Below are 14,938 nucleotides of genomic sequence, written 5' to 3' on the forward strand. Positions count from 1 at the left end.
TAATGTGGTAATGGTAATGTGAATTCGTAATCTTCTAGCGCCTGACAGGCAGCTTTGGTTGCATATTTCACATGTAGCTGGGAAGTTCTGGAATGCAAAATATACGGACCTCTGATCGGGGCAAGAAACTCCATGAGCACGCACAGATATATGCTCTATATACGTTGTAAATATACTTTATAATATACTTGGCAGTGAGCGACTGAGGATTCTCGATGACAGAAAAGTGATATGTCACTGCAACCATGATAAGGAGAACGACTGCCGTTCAAGTTTACAGTGCAGACCTGATAGAAATCAACTAGCAAAGTGTGTTTCAACTAGCAATGTGACGTATTGTTACTGAAGACAGTTGGAAGAGCGTGGGAAGGCACGGCGTCGGCGGGCGAGCATGGTGTCTAGCGGCGATTTCCTCCCAGAAGTCTCTTCGCTAGGGCCTCATCCTTGGGGTTGGGCGTCTTGACGAGGTTCTTGGTGAGGAGGGCGGCGCAGTGAGCGACGAAGTGCTTGTTGGCCCTGACGTCGCAGTCCAAGAAGAAGTGGGAGAGATCTTGGTAGCTGTAGATCTCGTGCTCGAAAGCCTCTGTTCCCAGCAGCTGCGTCAGCTTGAAGGGGGCTCCGGAGGTGTCGGATGAGGGCATCAGCTCTGTTGTGCCGGTGGAGGTGGGTTGTATTGGGCGTGTTGGGAGCCTTGTAATACCGAATGACGTTGTGAGCTTCCTCCAGAAGCTGGGTTCTGAGGGTCTTATCCTCGACCTGGACCGGGGTGGTCTGGGTCTGGCCGTGGCTAAGGGAGGGGGGCTCTGGTGGACTGGTCTGGATGCAGCTGTCGCTCAGGGAGGGCGGCAAGGTCTGGCAATCCGTGGACGCAGTGGTGGTGGGTGGTCGGGAGGCTGGTTCGGGAGATGGGATTTCTCCCCTCTTCCTCTTCTTTCTCCCGTGTCCGGTGCCCTCGGGCGAACGGAAGGGCTCTTCCCCTCTGGATTCGAGTGGAGCGAGTTCCAACGCAGCTGCCGAGGGAGGCGGGGTGGTGGGAAGGGAGGCCTCTATCTCCATGTCCAGGACTGGAGGAAGGGTCTTCTTTTCCCGTGTGGGCCTCTTCTTCTGCGCCGGGCGGGGTGCAGGAGGGTCAGGGGCCGGGGTGCGGGCCATCTGAGGCTTGGTCTTGGCCGGGGGTTTGACCAGGGGCCTCTTCCTTTGACCGAGGTCAAAGGTGATGGAGAGCGTGGACGATTGTGACTTATAGGAAGTCTTGAGGGAGTAGTCCCCAACCCGGTAAGCCAACAAAGGCTCCAGGATGGAGACAAGCTCCCTCGGTAACGACATTGAGAGGTCTCTCATTGTCAGCTTGGTAGTTTGGAGAGCTTGGGAGGACGTGTGCGCAGGGCGAGAGTCCAAGCCAAGATGTGTGTGCTCTCCGTGGGAAGTATGGCTATATAGCCCCTTTTTTCCGGGGGGAAATTAGGCTAGGGGGGAAATTCCACTCTCTGACACCGGCTGGCTTAACGACTGTATTAAGTTAGTGTATGGATAACTGGGGTTATAGGCACGGACGTCGGAGAGGACGGCTCGTGTTGGAAATTTCGATCCCGATCCGAAAGTTGGGGTGTTTGTTTACTAGGGCATTGTTATGTTGTATAGATTTGTTTGGGAGGTTCTAAAATCGGTCTATAAGGTCGGCTTTGATGATGAATTGTGTTATTGCGTTGAAGATGGGGATAGGGTTGGAAGGGTTGAAAAGTAGTGTGAGGTTTTGTTTATAGTTAGGAGGGATAGCGTGATAAAGTTCGGAGTGAAGGGTGCAATATAAAGGACAGCTGTTAAAAATATGATACAAGTCTTCTGGTTGATTACAATATGTACATTTCCCGTCCGGGTGTCTGCCTTGTTTGTGTAGATTGTGGTTGAGGTTGGTATTTCCGCTGATGATTCTTGATATTATATTGTCCAAGTGGTTAGAGCTGTTAAAGTTGCGGCATTTGAGATTGTATTGCGTAAAATATGTTTTGAGCCATTGCGAGTTGGTGTTTTGGATTATATTGTTGTAGTTTTGAAGTTTTATAGACTTTTTAAATTTGTTTTTTATCTCTGCTTTGGAGGTGTGGAAATAGATTTCTAATGAGGGCTGTTGGGTGGCTATCTTTGCTGCGAGGTGTGCTGTGTTATTGCCTGGTATATTTGTATTTTTGTTGATGTTGGTTTTTTAGGGTTTTTTTTTTTTTTGGGGGGGGGGGGGGGGGGGGGGGGAATAGTTGTTTAGTGATGGTTCGGGAGGGGGTGATGATTTCCGGGTCTAGTCCAAAATTTGGGGGTATTATATTTATGTTTTGTGTAGTGGGGAGGCCTGGAAATTCTTTGGGATCGGGTGTGGAGAAAGTGGAAGTGGACGGGAGTGGGGAGGGGAGGTCCATGGGGGGCGAGTATGTAGTGTCCATAATTTGGGAGAGGGGTGGGGGGGGGGGGGGGGGGGGGGACGGTGGTAGGGGTAGGTGGGTATATACAAGATAATGGGTGATATACAAACAATCAATCAATGAAATAATTTACAGTTGGATGAGAATTGATGAGTATTTACAGTGTATTTACATGGTTTATACGTTGAAGTACAAACATTGCATTGGGGAACATGAAAGTGGGAGGATAAATATAAGTTTTGATGAAGTAGGGGAGATAAGGTAGCAACTTATCTATGCTTTGGTTCTTTTTATCGAGAGTCCGTGGGGTGGGCTTGGCCATGGGTGTGAGGCGTTCGGTTGCATTGGCGGCCGGCCGGCCGGCTTACAATGCATGTCGGAATCCCTGTATTTGGGCTTGTGTGTTATGGTGACGTTCGAAATCCCAGTTTGCGATGGTGGGTGCTGTGATCTTGGTTGTAACGACGTTTGAGGTGAGTTAATGACTGGAGATGGCCTAGTGTAACGAAAGTTTACACTCGCCACAACCGGAACAGGAAGTTACCTTGGTTCATACGGGTGTTTTTACATCCGGGGTTTTGGAAAGGGATACTTAAGCTCGTGCGTGTCGCACGAGCGGCAGTCAGCGTCTGGCTCCGGGGACAGGCTTGCCGGAATCTGTGCACCCGTGCGTTCGGTATGGTAAGATAATTGTATTAGTAGTAGTTTGTTGTTTTTATTTGCCCAGTCACACCATTTTACTTTTTGTTGTTGTTTAGGTTATCATGTTTGTTATAATGGGATAGATTTAGCAGTAGTTTAAGAATATTTTCTGCTGGAATTTGTGTGCAAGTGTTGGTTAGGCTAAAGAGTTTTCAAAACTTTGGACCAGGTGTGTCGACCGAGTGTGTTAGATATGTTTGAGGACTGTGACTAGTGAAAGCGTTCAACGCCTCCATGTCTATCGTTCGATATTAGTACGTCCATTGGTTTGTAACCAATTGTGTCTGAACTTGAACAAACACATGTATACTGGTCGATAATACTTCCATTGGTTTGTAGCCAGTTGTGTCTGAACTTGATCAAACACATGTATACTGGTCGATAATACTTTCATTGGTTTGTAGCCAGTTTTGTCTGAACTTGAAATACATGTATACCGGTCGATAAGTACGTCCATTGGTTTACAACCAGATTGTGTCCGAATTTGAAACACAGGTATATCGTTCGATATTAGTATTTCCATTGGTTTGTAACCAGTTGTGTCTGAACTTGAAACACATGTATACTGGTCGATAATACTTCCATTGGTTTGTAACCAGTTGTGTCTGAACTTGAAACACATGTATACTGGTCGATAATACTTCCATTGGTTTGTAACCAGATTGTGTCCGAACTTGAAACACGGGTATATCGTTCGATATTAGTATTTCCATTAGTTTGTAACCAGTTGTGACCGAACTAGGAACACATGTATATCGTTTGCAAATACTTAAAATTGTAATAAATCAGTATGTGGAACAATTTTGTAGTTTGTCCCTTATTTTGGATTTAAGCATTAAGCACTCAGAGTGTCACCCAAAATTTGGAGAACCTCTTGTTTAAATTTTGTAAGCGTAACAAGAGTTATGCAAACTCTTGAGGCGGGAATGAGGCTGTGGAAGTAAATCGCTTACCAATTGGCGTCGTCGGCAGGATTTATTTGATCGGCACTTTGTTTATGGAGAGTTTTGCTTTTTGTCAGTAACATTAGTATCTAGTTAGTTAGTTAGGTATTTTAGTTAATTTAGTTAGTTGGTGTGACTTGGCATGTAGGTACAAATTAATACTTAGTTCATCAGTGTGTACAGATTCACGGTAAGCCATTATCCTTTTTTGCATTACATTTTTACTAACTTTATTTAAGGCACCACATTAATTTCATTATTTTTCTTTAGCTTTAAGTGATAATTATGTCTGCTAGGTAATTCTAGGTCTGTGTATGTTAGTATTTGTTAGTCTTTAGTTTATCAGAGTTAGTAATATGGCTTTGCTTCCGGAAGTTTTCACTGGTGAGAAACTAGAGTGGCCAGATTGGATTCGAACGTTTGAGATGTATGCAGAACTCAATAGTTGGAATAATAAGCACATGGCTGGTATGATAGGAGTCCGTTTGGGAGGTAGGGCTCGGAAAATTTATTTTGATTTGTCCGAGGAGACTCGTACTAGTTATGGGTTGGTGGTTCAATCCTTGACTAGCAAGTTTCGACCTAAAGGTACTCAGGCTTTAAGGCTGGTGGAATTTCAGACGCGTGTTAGGCGTTCGGGAGAGACATATCTCGATTTTGCTGTGGAACTTCGTCGACTTTGTGAGGTAGCTTTTCCTCAGGTTGATTCGTTAGCTAGACAGGCTGTGTGCATTAGTGAGTTTGTCAATAAGGTGGAACATCGGGATTTGAGATTGAAAATGAGACATCAGAATTTTGAGACTTTGGATGATGCTGTAACATTTGCATTAGAATGGGAAGCAATAGAGTTAGCCGATTCGGGTAGCTGTAGTTTGGTACAGGCTTCTATGGAGGTACAAAAAGGGTCTACGGATAGTAAGTCTTTGGAAGATTTAGTTAAAGGATTGAGTGATCAACTGGGGCAGCTGAAGGCAGAGTTGTCGGCCATTAAGAACCGCAAGAGTGTCTGATACTGGTTATTTAACCAGAGCTGGTCGGCAAGTTTGTGCCAATCCAAGGTTTGCGGATTATGTATCATAGTTTTATGGGTAGCTTAGTCATGATCTCTTTTATGGCTAATTAAATAGATTTGTGCACTTGGACATATGAATCTGATATTCCATGAGAGTTTGTGGAGGGGGACGCCTTTCGTGTGGAAGAAGGGACGCCTTGTGAATGTGAAAGTGTGATTGTTATCTGAGAGGGAATGTCAACTCATGTGCCAAGTACGCTGGTTAAATTTTGTTGGCCTGTGTTTGGATTCACTCTGTAATCATAAGTGTGTATGCATTCTCGAGTTGTTGATATGTTGCTCCGGGTTTAATATGTTTTGCTAGAGTTCTGATATGTTCTGATATGTTCTGATATGTTCTGAGATGTTCTGATATGTTTTGATATGTTCTGATATGTTTTGATATGTTCTGATATGTTCTGATATATTCTGATATGTTTTGATATGTTTTTTTCAAGCACTAATGTTTGCTTGATTCGTTGTTCAAAACTCTGCTTGCTTGAGACTTGGTTGGCTTAGGATTCCGTTGCTCGCGATTCCGTTTGTTCGAGTATGTTGGCTCCAAATCCTGTTTGCTTGAAACTCTGTTGCTCGAGATTCCGTTTGTTCGAGTATGTTGGTTCGAAATCCTGGTGGCTTGAAATTCCGTTGTTCGAGATTCCGTTTGTTCGAGATTTAGTTTGCTCGATATGCGATATGCGGTGTGCTCGAGATTTCAAGTGCTCGTTTTTGGTTGTAAGCTAGAGTTAAGGTAGGTATATTTAGATTTTATTTTAGTAATAGGAATGTTTATATAAATTAGGGTTAGGGTTACTTAGCAGACGTATTGTTTGGTGCCTTCTCTTTCTCAATATATATATTTCTTAAAATTTCATATCAATTTTGCTTTAAATTCCCATATTGTTAAAATCTTTATTGTAACCATTTCCGTGCCCGGAGCCTGCAACTCAATTTTTTTTGTTCCATATTACTGTACTGTATGTTGGTTTTGTTTTGGGTGGACTGTGGCTTGGTGTCAGAAGTGATTTAGAATAATGTGTGTGTAATATATCTACACCTTTGTATTTACAATTATTTATCGGTATGGTCTGTATGGCAAAGGATTGTACCATATGTAGGATTGCGGAAGAGGTTCTTTCTGACCAGCACGAGGGTGGACGCCCGGAGGCCGTCCTTTGTCCATGGAGGGGGGTGATGTAACGGAAGTTTACACTCGCCACAACCGGAACAGGAAGTTACCTTGGTTCATACGGGTGTTTTTAACATCCGGGTTTTTGGAAAGGGATACTTAAGCTCGTGCGTGCCGCACGAGCGGCAGTCAGCGTCTGGCTCCGGGGACAGGCTTGCCGGAATCTGTGCACCCGTGCGTTCGGTATGGTAAGATAATTGTATGAGTAGTAGTTTGTTGTTTTTATTTGCCCAGTCACACCATTTTACTTTTTTGTTTGTTTTGGTTATCGTGTTTGTTATAATGGGATAGATTTAGCAGTAGTTTAAGAATATTTTCTGCTGGAATTTGTGTGCAAGTGTTGGTTAGGCTAAAGAGTTTTCAAAACTTTGGACCCGGTGTGTCGACCGAGTGTGTTAGATATGTTTGAGGACTGTGACTAGTGAAAGCGTTTAACGCCTCCATGTCTATCGTTCGATATTAGTACGTCCATTGATTTGTAACCAGTTGTGTCCGAACTTGAAACACATGTATATTGGTCGATAAGTACGTCCATTGGTTTGTAACCAATTGTGTCTGAACTTGAAACACATGTATCCTAGTAGTATAGGTAATAGGGGTTTTGGCTCACCTCCACTGGAGCCGGATTTATATACCTATACTGCTACTACAGGTGGCATTTTTTATGCCAAAATGATTATGCGATTCAACGATAGTCATGGGTCATATTAAAAGAAACATCAATATTAATTAATAATGAATAAAATTTACTATAGCCCACGAGGATATTGGAAAGGTGTAGGAGCAATACAAAAATTAGCCACCGCGTCTAATGTATCTAAAGATGTGGCCAAGGATTGGTTAAAGAAACAAGCGATGTGGCAAATATACTTACCGGCACTGCGTTATATACCGAGGAAGAAGTTTTTTACAACGAATGAAGTTCATCAGGCTGACCTCTTGTTTCTTCCCCACGATAAGGTAAAACGCAAAACGTATAAATACGCTTTAACGGTAGTGGATGTGGCTAGTCGATACAAAGACGCTGAGCCATTAACCTCGAAAGATTCAACAGAAGTAGCTAATGCACTGAGCCCCATATATAAACGTGGACCACTAAAATGGCCTAAGCTATTTCAAGTAGATCCCGGTCGCGAGTTTATGGGCTCAATAACTAAACTGTTAACAAAGCCAATGTCGAAATCAGGCGTGGTGAAAGAGAGACCCACCGTAGTCAAGCTATCGTTGAAAGATTTAACCGGACATTAGCGGAACGTTTGTTTGGCTATCAGTATGGGATCGAAATGAAATCTGAGCGATTGAGATCAACCGAATGGGTGACACGATTATCAGCTGTTGTATCAGCGCTGAATAATGAAGTAACGAGATTAATAGGGAAGAAACCATCCGATGCTATTAAAATGAAATCCGTGACTTCCGAATCTTCAGCACCGAGGAGAGGCAAAGAACGAAAACTTCCGGATAGAGTAAGGGTAAGATATTTATACCAGCCCGGTGAACTCGAAGGAGGCCTACGTCGCGCAACCGATCCAATTTGGTCCCTTAAGACATATAACATTAGTCGATTGGTTATGAAAGAAGGAGAGCCTATTCTTTATTATCTTCAAGATGGACCGGGCAGGGCATTTGTACGAGAAGAGTTGTTCATAGTTCCCAATGGTACAGTATTACCGCCCTAAGTAACCATAAGCATAGGTAGTTACACCATCATTATCAATCCATCTCTTTGTATCTAAGGGGGGTAATGATGTCTTGTTCATTCTTAATCCATATATCCTATGATTGTAACTTCTTGAAGAGTTCATCTCGTGTTTGAACGTTCTACCGTTGAATAATGCTTCTTTATACCGTTCGTGTTTGATATGCTTTTTTACCACATACTTCTTAACACCCTTAGCCTTTCTTATCTCTCCATTATCGGACTTCTTTATAGAAGGTCTTAATACTAAATACTCCGCTATAGGAGTCCCAGCACATTCATCCTTCATCTTACCTAAAACCTTTTTATTTACTACGCTGTGCAGTGGATTATCTTTTGGGTAATCGCTCGTGTCGTACATATCTATTTTTTCTGCCATATCTTTATACACATCCTCAGTTTGTATTTCCATCATCAAAGAATCTGTTTCGGTATATAACACCTTGCATCTATCGCCGTATTGCTTCTTAAGTTCGTTGTAATAAAAGTCATACATTAAGTGTTTTGACAAGTCGAGAATACTCATACCGACGTACACTGGTCTGTTGAATTTTATATTACTCTTCTGCATATGCAACGCGGCTAAGTTGTTATCGAATATCTTGCTTCTGTTAAAAGCCAGACTGGCTATAAGTTTCCTGAGTCTTTCTTCCTCATTAGATCTGACTAATTTAACATCAACACGCTTCCTTAGATTCTCCATGGTTTTACCAAATACTGAGTTATTCATGAGCTAATATAGGTTCTTTTCGAAATCGCGGGTAGCTATCTTTCTTAAATCTGTGTTCAACCTTATATAGGGCTCCACACAAGGGCTTTGATCAAACTTTAGAACTCTGTGTATTTTCCTAAGTTTCATACCTAACGATAGATATAACTGGAGATTTCTGTAGTGAACTATATATTTTGTCTTATCCATCAAATTTGGTACGAGTTTTTCTACGTTAGCTAACCTACTATTACCCATCAAGGAGCGTTTATATTCCGACATCCAATCTTTATTAACCATTAATCTTTCGGGAGCTAGCGGATAACTGTTATGATCTTTATGTAACAAATTTGGATATTCCAAGTCAACTTCTAGTATGTACCCTTTATTTCGCTTCGATATTATGGATATCATTCTCATCGACCCACTCAAAACCACCCGTGGGTAAAGGTTGACTCATAGCCCATCCGTACAAATTGTTGGCGTCGAGATATAATATGTGTGTGTCGAGTTTACTCGGATCATATCCTTCCACTAATTTATTATTAGCCTTAGAGTACCTTTTCGCTACCATCGATATACCCCCTCTTAATCCTTTCTCAATAAACAAGTGCATATCGTAATCTGTGAGTAGTTTTAGTTCTACGCCGGTCTTCTTCAACAATGCATCCCACGATAGTCCGGGACTGGAATAGTACCATGCCGGGTCCAAGACGTATTGTTTTAAACATGTCTTTCTAAATATCTCGAATATATCGGCGAGTAACAGTACATCAGTTTTTAAGTACAGATCGTGATAATCACCTAAATTCATACAACCTAATTTATCCCAGACCGTCAGAGCGTGTTCATAATCGGCATCGGTTATTTTAGTTTCTGTTAAGTTACTATAGACTGATTCAAGGGGTGGTAATTTAGTTTCGTCGAATATAGACCAATCATCCATATATTCGTAAGGATATACACCTTTTCTCAGCAACAAATGACGAGTTATCTTATCGGTATATTGATTTGTTATCGCAAAGTCATCGGGATTGTTCGCATTAGCTAAATTGTCCAGGGAAGATAACAGAAAATGTACGGAGTCTATGAATCTAAGTCCATTATATAATTACTTTGCTTTATTCTGGCTTTCCCATCCTTGTCCCTATAATGTATAGTTTTAGTCAACGAGAACGATATGTATTTTTCCATATTATTAGGAATGCACGTTAAACCGCCGTTGGTCTTTGAGATAGCTTGCATGATAAGATGTGAGTCGTATCCCCTAAGGTTATGAAACACAACGGGGATGGGTATTGTTCATTTTTAGTTTCAAGTTACACTCGTTATGCGCGGCCTCCCGATAATTACCCGTGACGTGGCAATGATCTCTTACGGAATCCCCATTCAGGGGTTTATTACAAACATGACAACTAGTTGACTTCTTATAGGCCCTCCAATCATCCCTCGTCATACACATGGGTTTCTTACGCGATAAATTTTCCCTGATTATTCTCTCTTTGTTTTGTAGATATTCTATGAACTTTCCCGCTGCATCGGGACCCCTGTTAATCACGGGCGGGTTTGTTTTCCCATCATACCTTACAACTATATATCCAAACCCACAAGGAATATGTTCTTGAGTTTTGTACGTATTACTGCGTTCATTTTTTTCTATGGGTTTCATAAGCGCTTCGAAGTCGGCGTAAATTATGTACGGTACTGGCATTTGATTACAATAATGTTCAAATTTTAATATATTTTTTCCCTCTTTAGGCATATCGATCCTGATAGCAGTCTGTCCAACACCTCTACAGTCTTCTTTATGCGCTTCTAATAGATCCTGTCTGCTGTACCCATGTAGGCATCTTTCGCAGAAATATTTCTTTCCCTTATATTTAGTTTGATCGTATAATAGCCTGTTTAAACTCTTTATCCATGTATAATGATATTTTCCATCTTTTTCGATCAGAAATGAATTGATTCTGGGGATATGTTCCGGAGCGGAGCTTATCCTGTGTACAACAATTCCTTTAGAATGTCTGAAAACATTTATAGCTAAATTATTTTGCTTTTCCACCTTATCAATTTGTGATATTGGTGTAGGTTCGTCTATACCATCGAAGTTGAGTCCATCGTTTTGGGGATAGCTAGAAGGTCTATCCAGATTTTTGTCTACGGGGAACAATGCAGATCTTATCATCATTCTTAAACAGTCATCGGATTTATTTTTTACGTTAATTATGGCTTTTTTCTTCTTATGATACGGGGGTAAATCTATATAGGATCCACCTTTGAAGGGCATATAATTTGCTATATCTAAATATAAACTATCGTTTTTATCCACACCCCAACCCGAACCTCTATTAGTCCAGCCTTCTAAAGTTTCCTGTATCCTCTGAATTGATGTATCTAATGATGCGTTTATAGTATCGGATTCGGTTATAACTTTTTGATTGCTTGGGAAATATGGTTCGGTATATTCAGTGCTATCGTCTGTGCTACTTTTACTCAATGACATTTTAATCGTCAGCTGGTATTTTATACTATGTAAATCATCTAACTCCTCGTTAATTTTGCTGGATATGATGGGCTTAACATCATTAACATCCATGTTGGAATTAATATCTATCTTCCAACCTCTTAGATATTTACCAACGCCGGCGGATGTGGGTACAAATATTAATCTTGTTGTTTTTTCTCAACATTATTAGGAACATCATCAACATCATTATTATCTAGTAAAGCGATCAATTCAGCTCTTCTCATTCGAGAATAACCTCTCAGCCCACTGTTTTTTGCTTGAGCTTTGAGTTATCTAACAGTCTGGGGTTTGTTGTATTCCAAACCGAGTAAATCGATCAATTCAGCTTTTCTCATTCGAGAATATCCATGTAGACCACGTTGCTTTGCCATAGCCTTCAACTCTCTGACAAAAACCATTGTGGTTTAATGGTATATGCAAAATGATTCATTTGTCTAATTGGTTGTTTTTCATATATCTAAATACGTATTCTCCCCAACCTATTCCTCTCATTGATGTAATCTCTCTTCCTAGCATAAATAATCTGGTTCCTGACCCTATCAGCACCGTGTTTCTTACATAAATAATAACGACCTTTGACCCCTATCCCACATACAGAACATGTATAGTTTACATTTCCCCGCCTGATGTAATAAGAGTGTATTCCACAGTAAATACCAACAGAGTGTTGGTTACATTGAATTTTTTTACCCATGAGTGTAAATCTGCACAGATTCATGGTTTATACATCTATCATATCATTTGTCTAAATGCAAATCAAATCACATCTCCACTTGGCTATTTATAGTTATTTATTTATTGATTAGCTGTCACTCTGGTTTATGCGTAGTTATTGTGTAGCTGAAAATTCCAACAGCTGGTAACCCAATTATCACGAATATGACCTCACGGTTGTTTTGTCCCTTTGACGGAGTATAAAACTGACTCATTGTTGGTCTCGGTATTGGGTCAAGTTTTTTCCCATAAACGAGGAAGTATTTGTGCATGGCAGATTCGACATCCTTAAACGTTTGAATTGAATGTCCTTCCTTACGCAGTTCTTCATGAATAAAATCTAAGCTCTCCATTCTCTGCCGCGCCCATTGTGACTGAGCTTTTTCGAGTTGTTCTAAAGCTTTATTATGTCTTTTACGCTCCTCTTCAACTTCTTTAGCGTTTGATTCCATCATACTAGAAAATAAAAAATTACTCCCCGAAAAAGCTAGAGCATTAACAATAGCACGACTTATGTTCTGAACGGGCTCCCTGTTAACGTCGGTAGAAGTCAAAATAATCGTAAATGCTAGTCGGACAGTTCCCAGAACTAACACATCGTGTGCGCCGAGAATAGGAAAGCGAACCAGAAGCGTTTGATTCTGATCGATGGTACTAGGGTTATTAGTTATAGTTACAGACTGACAAATTGCTTTGACCCCAAATGGATGCCGAAGTCTACATTGTGGGTTTAACTTGCGTCCGTATTGGGAAGACATTGTTATATTGAAAATATGTACCCTATGTTAAATATAAAAATGGATGATATTAATCTAGATGATTTTGATAACCCGAGTACAATCGAAGAGGGTACTGATGAAACCAGCTTTGGTGGCAAGAAACTTAAGATGAACATTTACAATCAACCGTCAATGATTATTACGATACCTTTAAAGATGATAGTCCTATTGTTCGTGACTATTCAAAGTTTTTAGATAGATAGAAAAGGAATATTGCGACTGTGTGGCTCTCCGGATATTGATCTTATGAATTCTCGTACTCGTAAGCCCCTAGCCTTGTCTACGATAGTCGGTAAACACGGTATCAGCACTGTTCGTGATAAATTAGGTTTTGTAGACTACTCACGACTTTCCACGAAGACTACTAAGGTTCTTCGGACTGTGCGTGATGAACTCGGTAACATAGATAATTTGGAAGCTTCCTCGAAGGTGGCCTCGGACGGACTCGGAGAAATCTTCGATACCTATTATGATAATTCCACGTTACAGGTACCATCCTCGGAGTTCAGTATTAGGGAATTACGAGGTCTTGACAAGGCAATGCAAACAATGCGGGGAGAACTCATCAATAATATAGCCAAGATATCCGAAATCGACAAGCATATAGCTTACGAGAAAACAAAACTTGAACAGGCGGGCGATGAGTTCAGAAGACGCCGCGTAGCGGAAAGATTGCGTAACTTACAAGAAAAACGATCGGCCCGGCTCGAAGCGGCTTCCAGTAATAGAAAGGCACTTTGTTCACAAATCAGTCGAATTCGAGAAACTATCCTCATCGATCAAGTCCTCAACGCTGACACTACACTGGCCGATAAAATTAAAACATTGTTCAGAGAACAGGGAATAACAACAATTGCCAGTATTTTAACCGCGTTGGGATTTATTATATCGACTTTGACTCTCGCATTAACCGGTGGCACAGGTGGTACAGGTGGATCACCGCCTAGTGATAGGGATGGTATAAAAGAGTGGATAAAAAAGCATTTAAAAGCATTAGGTTCAGCACTGGGAAAGCTCGCTGAGAAAGCCGCGTCTGCACTTCCCGGTATAATAGGGAGTATTGTTTCCTGGCTCTTGAATTTATTAGCTAAGACCACCACTTGGCTTAGTCAAAACTTCTTGGGCACTGATCGTAGCAATTGCAGTGCTGTTGTACGTATCGGCTAAGAACTATTTAACCAAATCATGAGTAAACCAGCCGCGACTAATACAACTGCTGTTTTTTCATCTACAATATGCGGTGGTACTTGTGGTTGTGCGTCAGTAGATGTTTTAGCGATAGTAGATAACTGTGGCTTGACTATTCCCGTTTCGCCTGTGATTGTTTGCGTTATTAATTCGACGTTAATATCTGAATTTATACCGGGTTTTTGTTGATCGGTAGCAATAACAATTTTATTATAATAACCTATCACTTGACCGATCTTAAGTTCCATATTACTCGGAGACATGTATAGTCCCGGCGCATAAACGTAGTCCACTTTTGATTGAGCGTACTGTAATACATCTTGATAAGGCTTTATAGACCATGGTATGTCAACTGGTGAATTAATAGCATCCTCCACATTTGCGACAAACTGTTTTTGCGCATCGAGCGCCATCCCAGTACCAATAATGGAGGTTCGTGTTTGCGATTGTGCACCGAGAATTGCCCATACATAAGATCTTATTTATACATTAACTCTTACAAATCCTGGGTTAATAAAATTATTTTCCATTTTATCATTAAGAAATTCATTCCAAGCGTCTGTTGTATCGTTTGGATGCACAAACTTTGTAACAGTATAAGGCAAGCCACTCTTAAAAATCATAATATCTTCCCTCCAATCATTATTAAAAAGTTGCCAGTTGTGATACCAATTATGAGTTTTTAAGAAAATATTATGTAATCTTACATAAAGTTTGCTTCTATGAGACCACCTAAGTGGATCTACTGTTTTCTTTACCATTTCTTTAGCTAAAAGGGAAAAGCGTTGTGAGTGAATATAGTGAATCCAGCCATACTGGTGACTGCAGTCAAATTTGCAGTCAAATATATCCATAACTCCTCCAAATGTATATCGCTGTCTCTGGGGGGATTCGGGCAGATTCCATGTACCCCATGTTTGTCGTAGGAGCAGATCAATGGAACTCGAGTGGCTACAATGTGTGACCTGGCTGATCTTGCCCTGCCAGACTGGATCGTGGCTCAGTGATGTTGAACTGCTGGT

General features: G+C 41.1%; 1 protein-coding gene across 1 annotated transcript; it reads right to left on the minus strand.

Moving 5' to 3' along the window:
• Positions 1–438: 438 nt before the first annotated feature.
• Positions 439–1,326, minus strand: LOC125378868 (proteoglycan 4-like). The gene has a single exon (XM_048394851.1). It carries the CDS (start codon positions 1,324–1,326, stop codon positions 439–441), a length of 888 nt encoding a protein of 295 aa, XP_048250808.1.
• Between the last annotated feature and the right edge of the window lie 13,612 nt (positions 1,327–14,938).

This window comes from Haliotis rufescens, unplaced genomic scaffold (genome assembly GCF_023055435.1).
Source record: "Haliotis rufescens isolate VD_foot unplaced genomic scaffold, xgHalRufe1.0.p SCAF_13, whole genome shotgun sequence".
NCBI classification, from domain to species: Eukaryota; Metazoa; Mollusca; class Gastropoda; order Lepetellida; family Haliotidae; genus Haliotis; species Haliotis rufescens.